Source organism: Pelophylax lessonae (assembly GCF_965119305.1).
Source record: "Pelophylax lessonae genome assembly, chromosome: 6".
NCBI classification, from domain to species: Eukaryota; Metazoa; Chordata; class Amphibia; order Anura; family Ranidae; genus Pelophylax; species Pelophylax lessonae.
Window position 1 is genome coordinate 319,694,464 of NC_138773.1, and position 13,053 is coordinate 319,707,516.

A 13,053-nucleotide genomic window follows, 5' to 3' on the forward strand; every position below is an offset into this window, starting at 1 on the left:
AGCGTCAGATGATGACTAATTGCTAGAAACTGCTGGAAGCAAAGAGACACCCGCTGGTTGACACCGAAACTACAGCCTGCGGGTCTGGGAACCACAGCGCCACCACCAGGTGAATCTAATTCTTGAAAATGAGCACTATAGTGCAAATGATTGGATTCTTGTGCCGCTTTGCCCTCTCCCATTCTGAGCAAACAGCAAGAGGCTAATACCAGTTCAATTTCATGTACTTGCACTGCTTGCAAAAAAAATAATAATATTGATGCATGAATGAAAAAAATAATAACAATGAATGTGAAAAATACAATTATTCTTCTGTGCAATACTTACAGATTAACTCGACCCTTATGAAGTCCTTTACCCTAAGGATTTCCAGAAAGACCCCAGAGGAGCTGGTGGTTTTGAAGAAGAACACAATATCGGTGCTGAAGTCCACATAGGATACCGAAAAGTAGAGGTAGGATGCCAGAGCGGTGAACGATGCAGAGTTCCAAAAATTTCCTGCAAAGGGAAACAAAGCTATTTTTGTGGAGTTTCAGAGGGTGATTCTCCCCAGCAGGAACAGAGATAGCAATGAAAATGTTACAAGGGTTCTCGTCATTCACTACTCTATCAAAGAAATAATAAAAAAAAAAAAAAGGCTATACATACATTTTAATAAGTTGTCTACTGGTGCCATTTATAAATGGTGGCTTGTAGACCAGGATTTTGAACACACTCCCAGGTGCTATAGTAGGGAAAAGGTGAAAATTATTCAGAGGGCCAATCACTTTGACAGCCTGCCAAAAGCTCTGCCTCTGCCATGTAACCCTTGCTCCCTTGTCCCACCCGTGGACCTAAACCTGGCAAGGTGGAACAGAGGGAGAATGGAGGGAGACCAGAGAATGTTCATTCACTGATCTTCCCTCCAATGAATGGACATAGAAGCAGTGGGGGAAAAACAGTGGGGGAAAAAAGCTAATAGAGCACCATCTGTTCTCCATTAGCTTCTCTGGAGTGCAGGGGAGACATAAGGGGTCTTATAGACCCTTGATGCCTCAGTAAAGAGAATCTTTCATTCCACTATACCAGAGGTCTCCAAACTTAAATAAAGGGCCGGTTGATTGTCCTTCAGACATTAGGGGGGTGGGGGGGGTGGATGTTGGTGTCAGTGGGAAAAATAATACTTTATCATTGGTGTCAGCTGGATACTAGTTCCCCGTCATTGGTGTCAGTGGGAGGAATAGTTCCCCATCATTGGTGTCAGTGGGAGGAATAGTACCTCATCATTGGTGTCAGTGGGAAGAATGATGCCCCATCATTGGTGTCAGTGGGATGAATAGTTCCCCATCAATGGTGTCAGTGGGAGGCATAGCACCTCATCATTGGTGTCAGTAGGAAGAATGGTGCCCCATCATTGGTGTCAGTAGGAGGAATAGTTCCCCATCAATGGTGTCAGTTAGAGGCATAGTACCCTAGCATTGGTGTCAGTAGGAAGAATAGTACCTCATCATTGGTGTCAGTAGGAAAAATGGTGCCCCATCATTGGTGTCAGTGAAAGGAATAGTGCCCCATCATTGGTATCAGTGGGAGGAATAGTACCCCATCATTGGTGTCAGTAGGAAGAATAGTAACTCATCATTGGTGTCAGTAGGAAGAATAGTACCTCATCATTGGTGTCAGTAGGAAGAATGGTGCCCCATCATTGGTGTCAGTGGGAAGAATAATGCCCCATCATTGGTGTCAGTGGGAAGAATAGTACCTCATCATTGGTGTCAGTAGGAAAAATAGTACCTCATCATTGGGGTCAGTAGGAAGAATAGTTCCCCATCAATGGTGTCAGTGGGAGGCATAGTACCCCATCATTGGTGTCAGTAGGAAGAATAGTACCTTATCATTGGTATCAGTGGGAGGAATAGTACCCCATCATTGGTGTCAGTAGGAAGAATAGTACCTCATCATTGGTTTCAGTAGGACGAATAGTACCTCATCATTGGTGTCAGTAGGAAAAATGGTGCCCCATCATTGGTGTCAGTGGGAAGAATGGTGCCCTATAGTTGGTGTCAGTGGGAGGAATAGTGTTTTTATATCAGTGAGAGGAAGAGTGCCCCAAGGGCTGGGTAAAGGCAAGCAAAGGGCCGCATTTAGCAAGCAAAGAGCCGCATATGGCCCCCAGGTCACAGTTTTATGGACTGGATGTATTTGTATATGTAGTTTTTTAATTGAGCGATTGTTTGCACTTTATGCATAATTGTAATCCACTTATTTATTTATTAACACTATTTATTCACTTAGCACTTGGCACTTTTTATTCGGCGCCTCAAATTACTATTGTTTTCATAAATACATACATTTTTATTTTAATACTGCAATTGTATTGAGTAGTTACAGTACAATTGCAAAAGAAAAAAAAATGAACTTACTGTCTCCATAACAACGCAAAGGACCGACTTTCCACGCCACCTCTGATCCCGATCTGTTTGTATCAGTGATGACAATTTGAGAGACCGGCAAATGTTCCTTGAAGGTTAGGAATCCGGTGTCATTTGTCCTGAAATACATCAAAAATAAAACATTATCTAATGGGTGGCACAGTGGTGTAGTGGTTAGCACTTTCACCTAGCAGCAAACGGGACGCTGGTTTGAATTCCAACCATGACACTACCTGCCTAGAGTTTGCATGTTCTCCCTGGGATTGCGTGGGTTTCCTCCGGGTACTCCAGTTTCCTCCCTTACTCCAAAGACACGCAGCTAGGTTAATTGGCTCCGGTCTAAATTGGTCCCGATATGTGCAGGGCCATCTTTAACACAGGGCAAAAGGGGAAGCTGCCCCGGGCCCAGCCATTGTTGTGGGGCCCAAAGCAGCTGTCCCTTGAGCCCACAAATAGTTGATAAGTGAATTTGGTAGGACCCAAGAAAATATTTGCCCAGGGTCCAATCAATACTAAAGACGGCCCTGCATATGTGTATGTATGAATGTCAGTTAGGGATATTCGATTGTAAGCTACTTGAGGGTAGGGACTGATGTGAATGTACAATGTATGTGGCCTGGTATCCCCCCCCCCCCCCTCAACTCCCAGGAGGGACTGAACAGCACATTTCCCTTTCGGGATGAGTATAGCAGTTTTCCCGCCTTTATGTACCTTGACTTAGTCTGGATATGTGGATATTTTCAAACAGCAGGGCCCTACAAGTGGACCTCTGAGTGTTTTTGAACCTACAGGTTACTGCTGTATTATAAGGTATACTCCCCTCTCCCCTTTTTCCCCTCCCCCTTTCCCCCCCTTTTTTTTTCTCTATGTTTGGGGTCTTTGCCTCTTGTTGCTAGATTTTCTGCTCATAGTTTATCTGTGCTTTTTCTCCTGATGAAGCGAAATTGTGTCTTCGCGAACCGCGTCTAGATTCAGCATGCACAGACTATTGATACTGTCAATATTCAAACCGACTATGTGAAATGCCCTTTTTTGAGGACTATGTTTGTTATATGTAACACTATGTATTGTCTTTTTTATCCTTTTGTATAATAAACTTATGTAATTTTATACTGTTGTGGTTGTCTCGTTAAAGACCCTCTGGCCTTCTTCTCTTGTTTCTATACAATATTTTTGGCAGCCCAGCTCTTTCTTTTTGCAATGTACAATGTATATGTAAAGCACTGTGTAATTTCAATTTTTTTCCTAATTTATACAAGTATAGATCTGTGTTTGTCCCAAACATTTCTGAATCCACTTACTGTTTACTAACTTCTGCTGAAAGTCTGTTCCAAGCATCAACTACACTTTCGGAAAAAATATTACTTTCTAAGATTAGTTTTGAACTTTCCTCCTGCTAGTTTGAGGTCATGTCCTTGTGTTTTTGATCTTGGCTACATATTAAAAATATTGCCCTCCTAAACCTTATCCACTCCTTTGATGCATTTTGTTAAAAGGTTACATGTCTTTCCTATAGATTCCAAAGAAAATAAAATATTACAAGGAGATTTAATGAAAAAAAAATATTTTTGCAAACAATATTGCCATATATTAAAAATATGCTGGTTTGAGGTCATGTCCCTGTGTTTTTTGATCTTGGCTACATATTAAAATATTGCCCTCCTAAACCTTATCCACTCCTTTGATGTATTTTGTTAAAGGATTCATGTTTTCCTGTAGATTCCATAAAAAATAAATTATAAAGAGATTTATTTCTTTTTTTTTTTTTGCAAACAATATTGCCCAAAAAAAAAAAAAGGCTTGTCTGTCCTTGAAAAATAATATATATAATATATAATAGTATATATATATATATATATATATATATATATATATATATATTATAATATATATTATTTATAATAATATATATTATATATAATAATATATATATATATATATATATATATATATATATATATATATATATATATATATATATATATATATATATAATATTATATATATATATATATATATATATATATATATAGAGAGAGAGAGAGAGATTTATTTCAATTTTTTATATATATCTATATATCTATATATATATATATATATCTATAGATATATAGATATATAGATATATAGATATATAGATATATATATATATATATATATATATATATATATATATATAGAGATTTATTTCATTTTTTTTTTGCAAACAATATTGCCATTAAAAAAAAGGCTTGTCTGTCCTTGAAAAATAATATATATAATATATAATAGTATATATATATATATATATATATATATATAATAAATAATATATAATATATATTTTATATATATATATATATATATATATATATATATATATATATATATATATATATATATATATATATATATATATATATATATATATATATATATATATATATATATATATATAATAATGATAATGTTACTGCTGCATCAGAGTCATTATGGAAATATAAAAATCGGTGTCTATTCATTTGTATGTATTCAACAAATTTTCTTCAATAAAAATTAGTATTGTGAAAAAAATAAAATAAAAATTTGGTGCGGTCTATAAGGAGTGTAGAGGTGGTGGGGTGAAGCAGTTGGGTTCCTGTGTGCAGCTTTCTCGTGAACACTCATAATTCCCCTTAGAAGCTCATAGGGCCGGAGCCCCCCCCCCCCCTTCCCCCGACCTCCCTGTGTGATGTCATCAGATGAGAAGAGCAATTTCATTTCTTGTTGGTTTGGTGAAAGTTTTTTTTTGTTGATAAGGGAATGCCATGGAGACCTCCCGCACATCATCTCAGATGGTTGGAAAGTCACACAGTCAGTGGGTGGGCGATATCTTTCACAGCGCAGCGTGACACACAATCCAAAAGCCATTTTGTATCAGGAGGTGAAATGGAGCAAGTGCAGAGCTCATTTACTGAGGGAAAAAATAAAACTGCTCAGTGTAAAAAAAAAATAATAAAAAAAAAAAAAAAAAAAAAAAGAGTTTTGGTCTTCAAGCAGCTGCAGAGGAGATGTGATTTCTGCCTTCCATCCTTCACTTTTTGTTAACCACTTCAAGTCCACAATACAAATATATACATTACGGCTTTGAAGTGGTTTACCAAGATCAGTGACGGCTGGTGCTCCATGGACCGGGGGGGGGGGGGGGGGCAGGGAGGCAGACGGACCACACCATACCCCCCCCCCCGTTCGCCGGCTCACCCTCTCACCCCTGGACATGTGGAGGGCAGTCGGCAGTCAGCAGCATCAGCGGTGACGGCGGCCTCCCCATCGGTCTCCTGCGTCTCCTCCCTCCTTCTCCTCGGGCCAATGGCATGGCTTCTCCTTTCGGTCAATTGGGAAACAGGTCTCAGGACCCGCTTCCTGATTGGCCAGGAGAAGAATCTGTGTGACAATAGCGAATGTTCATTCGCTATTGTCACACAACTGGGTGGGCTCAGGGCGCAGCACTCTGCGCCCCGAGCCCACCCTTTTATTTTAAGCCTATTAGAGCCTCTAGCTCTAATCACGTGCTTAAAAAAAAAACCCCATTGGAATCCATGTGTCCGATGCCCTTCATGTAGATTAGGGGGCCGGACGCATGGATGGGGGGGCGGTGCCCCCGCGCCCCCCAATGGACGGGTTGCCCCTGACCGGGATTATGGTTTAGGATATTACATAATTCCGGAATTATTTTATGGCCGTCGGCTGGCTTTCTCTTGAGCCGCTGGAATGCTTTTAGAAGTGGTGGGAGGGAATGCCCCCCCCCCACCTTCTTCAGGGTTTCTCAGGCTTACCGTTTCTGCCAGGTAAGGGTACATTTTATGTTAGGGGGCACTCTGATGGGCACATTTTACACATTTTATGTTAGCGGTCACTCTGTTTGGCACATTTTATGTTAGGGGGCACTCTAATGGGCATATTTTATGTTAAGAGCAACACTGATGGACACATTTTGTTTTGCCCATCAGCGTGCCCCCTAACAAAATGTGCCCATCAGAGTGCCCCCTAACAAAATATGCCCATCAGCGTGCCCACTAACATAAAATGTGCCCATCAGAGTGCCCCCTAACATAAAATGTGCCCATCAGAGTGCCCCCTAACAAAATATACCCATCAGAGTGCCCCCTAACATAAAATATGCCCATCAGAGTGTCCCCTAACATAACATGTGCCCATCAGAGTGCCCCCTAACATAAAATGTGCCCATCAGAGTGCCCCCTAACATAAAATGTGCCCATCAGTGTGCCCCCTAACATAAAATGTGCCCATCAGAGTGCCCCCTAACATAAAATGTGCCCACTAGCGTGCCCCTTATTTTATGTTAAGGGTAACGCTGATGGACACATTTTATGTTAAGGTGCACTCAAATGGGCATATTTTATGTTAAGAGCAACGCTGATGGACACGCTTTGTTTTGCCCATCTTTCTGAGTCATAGCACAGACTTCAGATTCGGACCTCGGCCCAAAGAAAATTTTAGCGACCGGACCTCCTTGAATTTTAATTCATTACCCCTTTCCTAGGTCCTCCACTTGACACCAGCAGTATAATGAATCTTGATAATAATATAAGAACCTCCACTCCCCCGATGGGTTAACCATACATCAGACAGTAGAAAAATGAGAGGGAAGAGATCTAAGTGTATTCCGTTTAAAAATCTCAATTTATTTATTCAGAAAAACATTTACAAAAAGTAGATACATTTCCAGCGTATGGGCATGTTCCAGGAAGTAAAATGCAGAGTTGCAGCATACAGCCGAAGCCTCCAGCTGCAGCGTACAGCCGAAGCCTCCAGCCGCAGCGAGAGCTGTTCGGCACACAAGATAGCAGCGGGTGACGTTAGATGGGCAAGCCGCACCTCCCGTACGTGTTACGTCCTACGGGACTTTGTCAGCGGAGGTGGACCCAACTAGTCACCCGTGCAGAAAAATAGCAAAACCGCTGCCATAGGAACCAATTCAGGATCCGTTAGTTTGGATCTAAAAGACCGATATCTAATGGCGAGTCCCAGAAGACTGCAGGGAGGGAGGGGTAGAGGAGAACGTCCGCTCGGGTCGCCTAGGCGGCCTGAGCGGAAGTAGGAGCGGGTACCTGTCAAAAATAGGTACCCCCCCCAAAAAAAATGACATGCCAAATGTGGCATGTCAGGGTAGGAGAGTACTTAAAGCGGAACTTCCACTTTTGGGTACCACTCCGCTTTAAAGGGTAGAGAAAAAATTATATTCTTGTCATTATTATCAGTGTATCTGGGAATAATGGGTTCTCTATAGAATGCTCTACACCTAATATATCTGAGCTGAAAAGACTTCAAGATTTGTGGCAGACCTAAGACCTGAAGTCTAGTACAGCAACATCATTTCCGATTTGGACACGTCTGACCTGGTGGAACGCACACAGAAGCGGAGCGGCGTTTCAAACTATCCAGACCTATTGAGTGGGTGCCACTATGAGGCACAAGCAAATGTGAGTTTTTATGATTTGATTTTTAACTTTTTAAATAATAAAAAGGTTACTGCAAAATCGTTTAGCTTCACATTTTGTATTTTTGGGAAAAACCTCTGGCATTTTATACCCTGCTGTGGATGTGAGATCCATACCTCCTGATATTACACCCAGGGATCTGGTGCAACCGTTTTTGCAGATCTAGATTGGAAAATCTTTTAATTAAAGCGGAGTTCCGGCCTCGGGGGTCAATTTTAGCTAAAAACACCCCCAGGACAGTCAGGGCTAGTACATTCCACAATGGATAGCCTCTGAACTGTCCCGGGTCGCACTTACCTGTAAGAAGAAATACTTACCTTAAAAATTTCTTCACCAGCGCTGCCATCTCAGGTGTGGCCAGCTGAAGCCGCAGCGTCCCTCTTCGTGTCCTCTTCCATGACGTCGGAGTCCCACAATGCACTGCACCGGCCCAGCTCGTCACTTTCAGTGCAGGCACGGCATCCCTGCACAGCTTCTGGGCATGCCCAGAAGCTGTTTAGCAGGGAATGCCATGCCTGCACCAGAAGTAACGAGCGTGGCCGGTGCAAGCGCATTGATTCCTGGGAGCGATGACGTTCAGCTCCCAGGAGTCATCCCAAGCCGGAAGAGGCGGCGCGGGCCGCGGCTGCAGAGGGAGGAAGTGGAAGGAAGGTGAGTTTTTTTTTTTTTTACTCAATATCAAGGTAAGTGACCAAAAAAAAAAAAAAATTGGGAGCATCCATTTCTTTTTCAGGTGGCCCCTCAGCAGGCGGATGGCCCAAAATCTATTTTTTCAATTTTGAGGTTGGAACTCTACTTTAAACTTGGGATACAAGGAAAATTATTGTAAGCAATTTGGGTCCTGGTGGCCTGTAGCTTTCTGGTGAGTGGCCCATTCACATCTAGCTGGCGGAACACTATTTATGAGCACTTATTGCTTCTACTAAGAAGAATTTTGATCACTTATTTCACGTGGTGATTGGAAGAACACAGGAAGATATGGACATATTAACCACTTAAGGACCGACCCCATTTCTGACACATGTTGTTTACAAGTTGAAATCAGTATTTTTTGCTAGAAAATTACTTAGAACCCCAAACATTATATATATATATATATAGAAAGTATTACTCGCGCCTAGGGACCGTATAATTAAGGACTATGGAAAGATGCAAGTAGTCAAGTGAACTAATAGTTAACTGGAAAATGAAAAAACAAGGATAGCGCAGTAATTTTTTGCTTTTTCATTATATATATATATACATATATATATATATTTTAACAAAGGCTCTGGAGAATAAAATGGCGGTCATTGCAATATTTTTTGTCACGCGGTATTTGCGCAGCGGTCTTTCAAACGCCATTTTTGTGGAAAAATTAAATTTCACTGCATTTAAAAAAAAAAAAACTAAACAGTAAAGTTAGTCCATTTTTTTTGTATATTGTGAAAGATGATGTCACGCCGACTAAATAGATACCCAACATGTTACGGTTTAAAATTGCGCACAACCGCGGAATTTCGACAAACTACGGTCAATAAAAATCTCCATAGGCGACACTTTAAAAAATTTTAACGGCTACCAGAGTTAGAGTGTAGCTCTTTTTTTTTTTTTTAAATGATTGCTCACGCTCTGGCGATCACGGCGATACCTCACATGTGTAGTTTGAACAGCGATTTCATTTGCGGGCGCGACCGTATACTTTTTCTTTCGTGCGCGAGCTCACGGCAACGGGGGCGGTTACATTTTTTTTCCCTATTTATTCTATTTATTTTTTCAATTTTAGCACAGGTTTTTTTAAAAAATCTGATCACTTTTATTGCTGTCACAAGCAATGTAAACATCCCTTGTGACAGTAATAGGCAGTGACAGGTACTCTTTATGGAGGGATCGGGGGTCTAAAAGACACCAAACCCCTCCACTGCACTTCCATGTATGCAAAATGCCAAAAACTGCATTTTTGAATACAGTCACTTTTTAAATTCGGCACCTTTAGCAGCCGAGTAACCCGAGTGTGACGTCATGGACGCCGCCTCCGGGTTGCGCCATCGGAGACCCAATCAAAGCCACATACTGCTTTGATCGGGACTCCAAACAGCCGGCGGACATGGTTCAGTGGGACAGGAGACCCGGGCAGAGCCACAGAAGGCTTCGGGAGGGGTGGGGGGTGGGGGCATCTCCTCCCTCTCACTGGGATAAGGATTGAGCGGATTCCAAGCTGCATCGGTCGCACCCGACTGAAAGCCGACTCTAAAAAATGGTACCAGGATGATGCCTCTAGCTGCAGGCATCACCCCGGTACAGCCGACTCTGCGGGCTTTTAGGTCTGAATCATATGCTATTGTTAGCCTATGATTCTCATGTTTTAATTCAGCTACCAATAAAATTTGTTCACTAAACATCATTAACCAGAGTTGAGCCTCCATTGTTTGCAGCCTTTCTGAGGTGATTCCTCTCAATCACCTCGACCTCCCCCCCCCTTTTTTTGCCACATTGTATTAGGTTGCGGAGGCTCCCCGGCAATAATTGGCCATTTGGTATAACTATATGAATGGATGATACACCCCCCAGTCCACACATCTGAGGGCTTGTTAACCCCATAACCTTTTTATCCTTATTTTCATTACCCTGGTACAGCCACTTATTGCGGCCGACGTAGGGCTACGTCGATTTGCGGTAAGTGGTTAATTTGAAATAGTGTTTAATTCAAAATTGTGTATAGATCACTATTGTTTGTAATAGCGCCAGTGCTGTATCCTGGCCTAGGCCAACAAGGCCCAGGCCTAGGGCGGCACTTTGCAGGGGGGCAGCAAAAAAATGTCATTATTTGTGTAATGACTATGGACTTCCTATTTATTATACAAATACGTGAAATAATCCTATAATTTACTAATGGGCACTTATAAGGCTGCACTGGTGGCCACACTGATATGCTGCACTGATGGGCAGTAAAGAGGCGGCACTGATGAGGCTGAACATATGGGAACTGATGAAGCTATGCTGATGGGCACTGATAGACTGTGGTTGTGGTCAGGGCTGTCTTACCGAATGGGCACGCTGGGCAGTTGCCCGGGGAGCCCCACCTGCCCAGGGACTCAGCCCCAGCCAAGCATTGGTCTCGACTCTCGTGTGCATCCTGCTGCCGAACTTAGCAGGGGGCAAGCACCTGTCGGCCCTCCGCTGCTGTCAGGCCTCTTGGGCCATTGAGGGGAAGCCCACAACTGCAGGAATGCCGGTCTGCCTCCAAAGGAACAGGCACACACAGGACAGTCGAGTCTGACTCCCATCCGTCCGTGTGATAATTTTCATTTTTATTCCCGTGGGTGATTGTGTAGGCAGGGCCCTAGTGCACTGCATTGCTGGGGGCCTTCAATGCTCTTAAGATGGCACTGGTTGTGGTCTGTGGTTTACAGATGACAAGGTGGGTCCTAAACAGGAAGGGGTGTGGCCTTTACAGGAAGGGGTGGGTCATATTTAAATTATGGGGGGGTGCACAAGTTTAGTCAGGCCTAGGGCAGCACAAAACCTAAATACACCACTGAATAGCGCCTCACAAGTAATGCACATTGAAACCAATAAAGCTGGGTCCTCGCCCTTCCAAAGACCTTCTTGTCTGGCACTTTATTTGAGGCAGGGATCCCATGAGGTTGAAGGTCCAGGATTGAGGTAAATGTGATGACTCTCAGCAGTCATGCAAATCCTGAAGTAGATCAGGTGCAAGTCAGAAGGAGGTCAACTACAAATGCAACTGTTCGTGCATTTTAAATGATTTCAGAATCACCCCAAACTGATGCAAATGACAAGTTTCCAAATCCCATCAAGGCAGGCTCTAAATTGGACTTGTGGCTGTGAGAAAATAGAATGCATTGATACATAAGGTTCATTCAATTCTAAGCTTCTTTTCCAACCCTGTATGGAATTGTTTTTACCTTTTATGCCAATCTCCGAAAAACCACTCAGAAGAATATTTTGACCCAAAAATTGAAAGAAATTTTAGAGGGCCACAACTTGGATATTGAGATTATGCTGAGATGTGGTTGAGACATTGCTAGAGCGGATTGTAAGGACCACAGAGAGAAGCTATTACTGCAAACTCATCAATATACAATCCAGGGTTTGCCATGGAGATTTAGAATCATATTATTGGTCAGGAGACACAAAGTAACCAATTGTAATACCTAATAAAGCCCAACGTAGTGTAAATCATCTTTCAAGGCTTCTTCTTTAGGCTAATAACCATGAGCCGTGATAGTGTGATATGATTATCCATTAAAGGTATTACAATCAATTACAATTAGCTACTTGTTGTTTTTCTTGGAAGAGTAGATATAGATCGTCTAAAGATACGCACGCACACTGCAGACCTTCACTCTGTAAGTCGTAGTCCTGACAGATACAAATGTATTACTGCATGCAATAGTGTGTCTCTACTGTGTTTCTGTTGTCAATATCCCAGTACACTCCAGCCTCCTGGTATTAATCTCTTATAAATATTGATGGTATGCATTGATTTAATTCAATGCTACAGGTCACAATTAATTAATATTTAATTATCGGGGGTTATTGGCTTTTGTTACATTATACAAAGAAAAAGTGATAAAACTGAAAAGGCAACTTCATGCTGTGTTTATCTCGTAGACCTGAAAAGAGGACTTCACAAGGTTTAAAGGGCATATGTACGCAGGATAAAAAACGTATAATATAAAAATAAATATACACTATATTACCAAAAGTATTGGGACACCTGCCATTACACACACATTAATGTACAAATACTGTACTGGCAACCCTAGCATATGGAAAAACCTATTCAGAGAAAGGGAATACAATAAGACACGTGGCCACTCACTAAAACTAGAGGAAAGGCGGTTCAACCTTAAAATACGTAAGGGGTTCCTCACTGTCAGAGCAGTAAGGATGTGGAATTCTCTTCCACAAGCAGTGGTATCAGCAGGGAGCATTGATAGTTTCAAACAACTATTAGATGGGCACCTTAAAGACCACAACATACAGGGGTATACAATGTACAACATACAGGGGTATACAATGTACAACATACAGGGGTATACAATGTACAACATACAGGGGTATACAATGTACAACATACAGGGGGTATAGAATGTACAACATACAGGGGTATACAATGTACAACATACAGGGGTATACAATGTACACAATACAGGGTA

The 13,053-nt window shown here is 41.8% G+C and overlaps 1 protein-coding gene across 1 annotated transcript in view; it reads right to left on the minus strand.

Moving 5' to 3' along the window:
- Positions 1–13,053, minus strand: part of LOC309557562 (contactin-associated protein-like 5) — a 691,665-nt gene that overhangs the window by 191,764 nt on the left and 486,848 nt on the right. The window contains exons 15-16 of the mRNA XM_082260344.1: positions 2,400–2,527; positions 328–498 (exon numbers count right to left, since the gene is read on the minus strand). Of these exons, the coding sequence (XP_082116470.1) occupies positions 328–498; positions 2,400–2,527 (299 nt within the window). The remainder of the gene's footprint in view (positions 1–327; positions 499–2,399; positions 2,528–13,053) is intronic.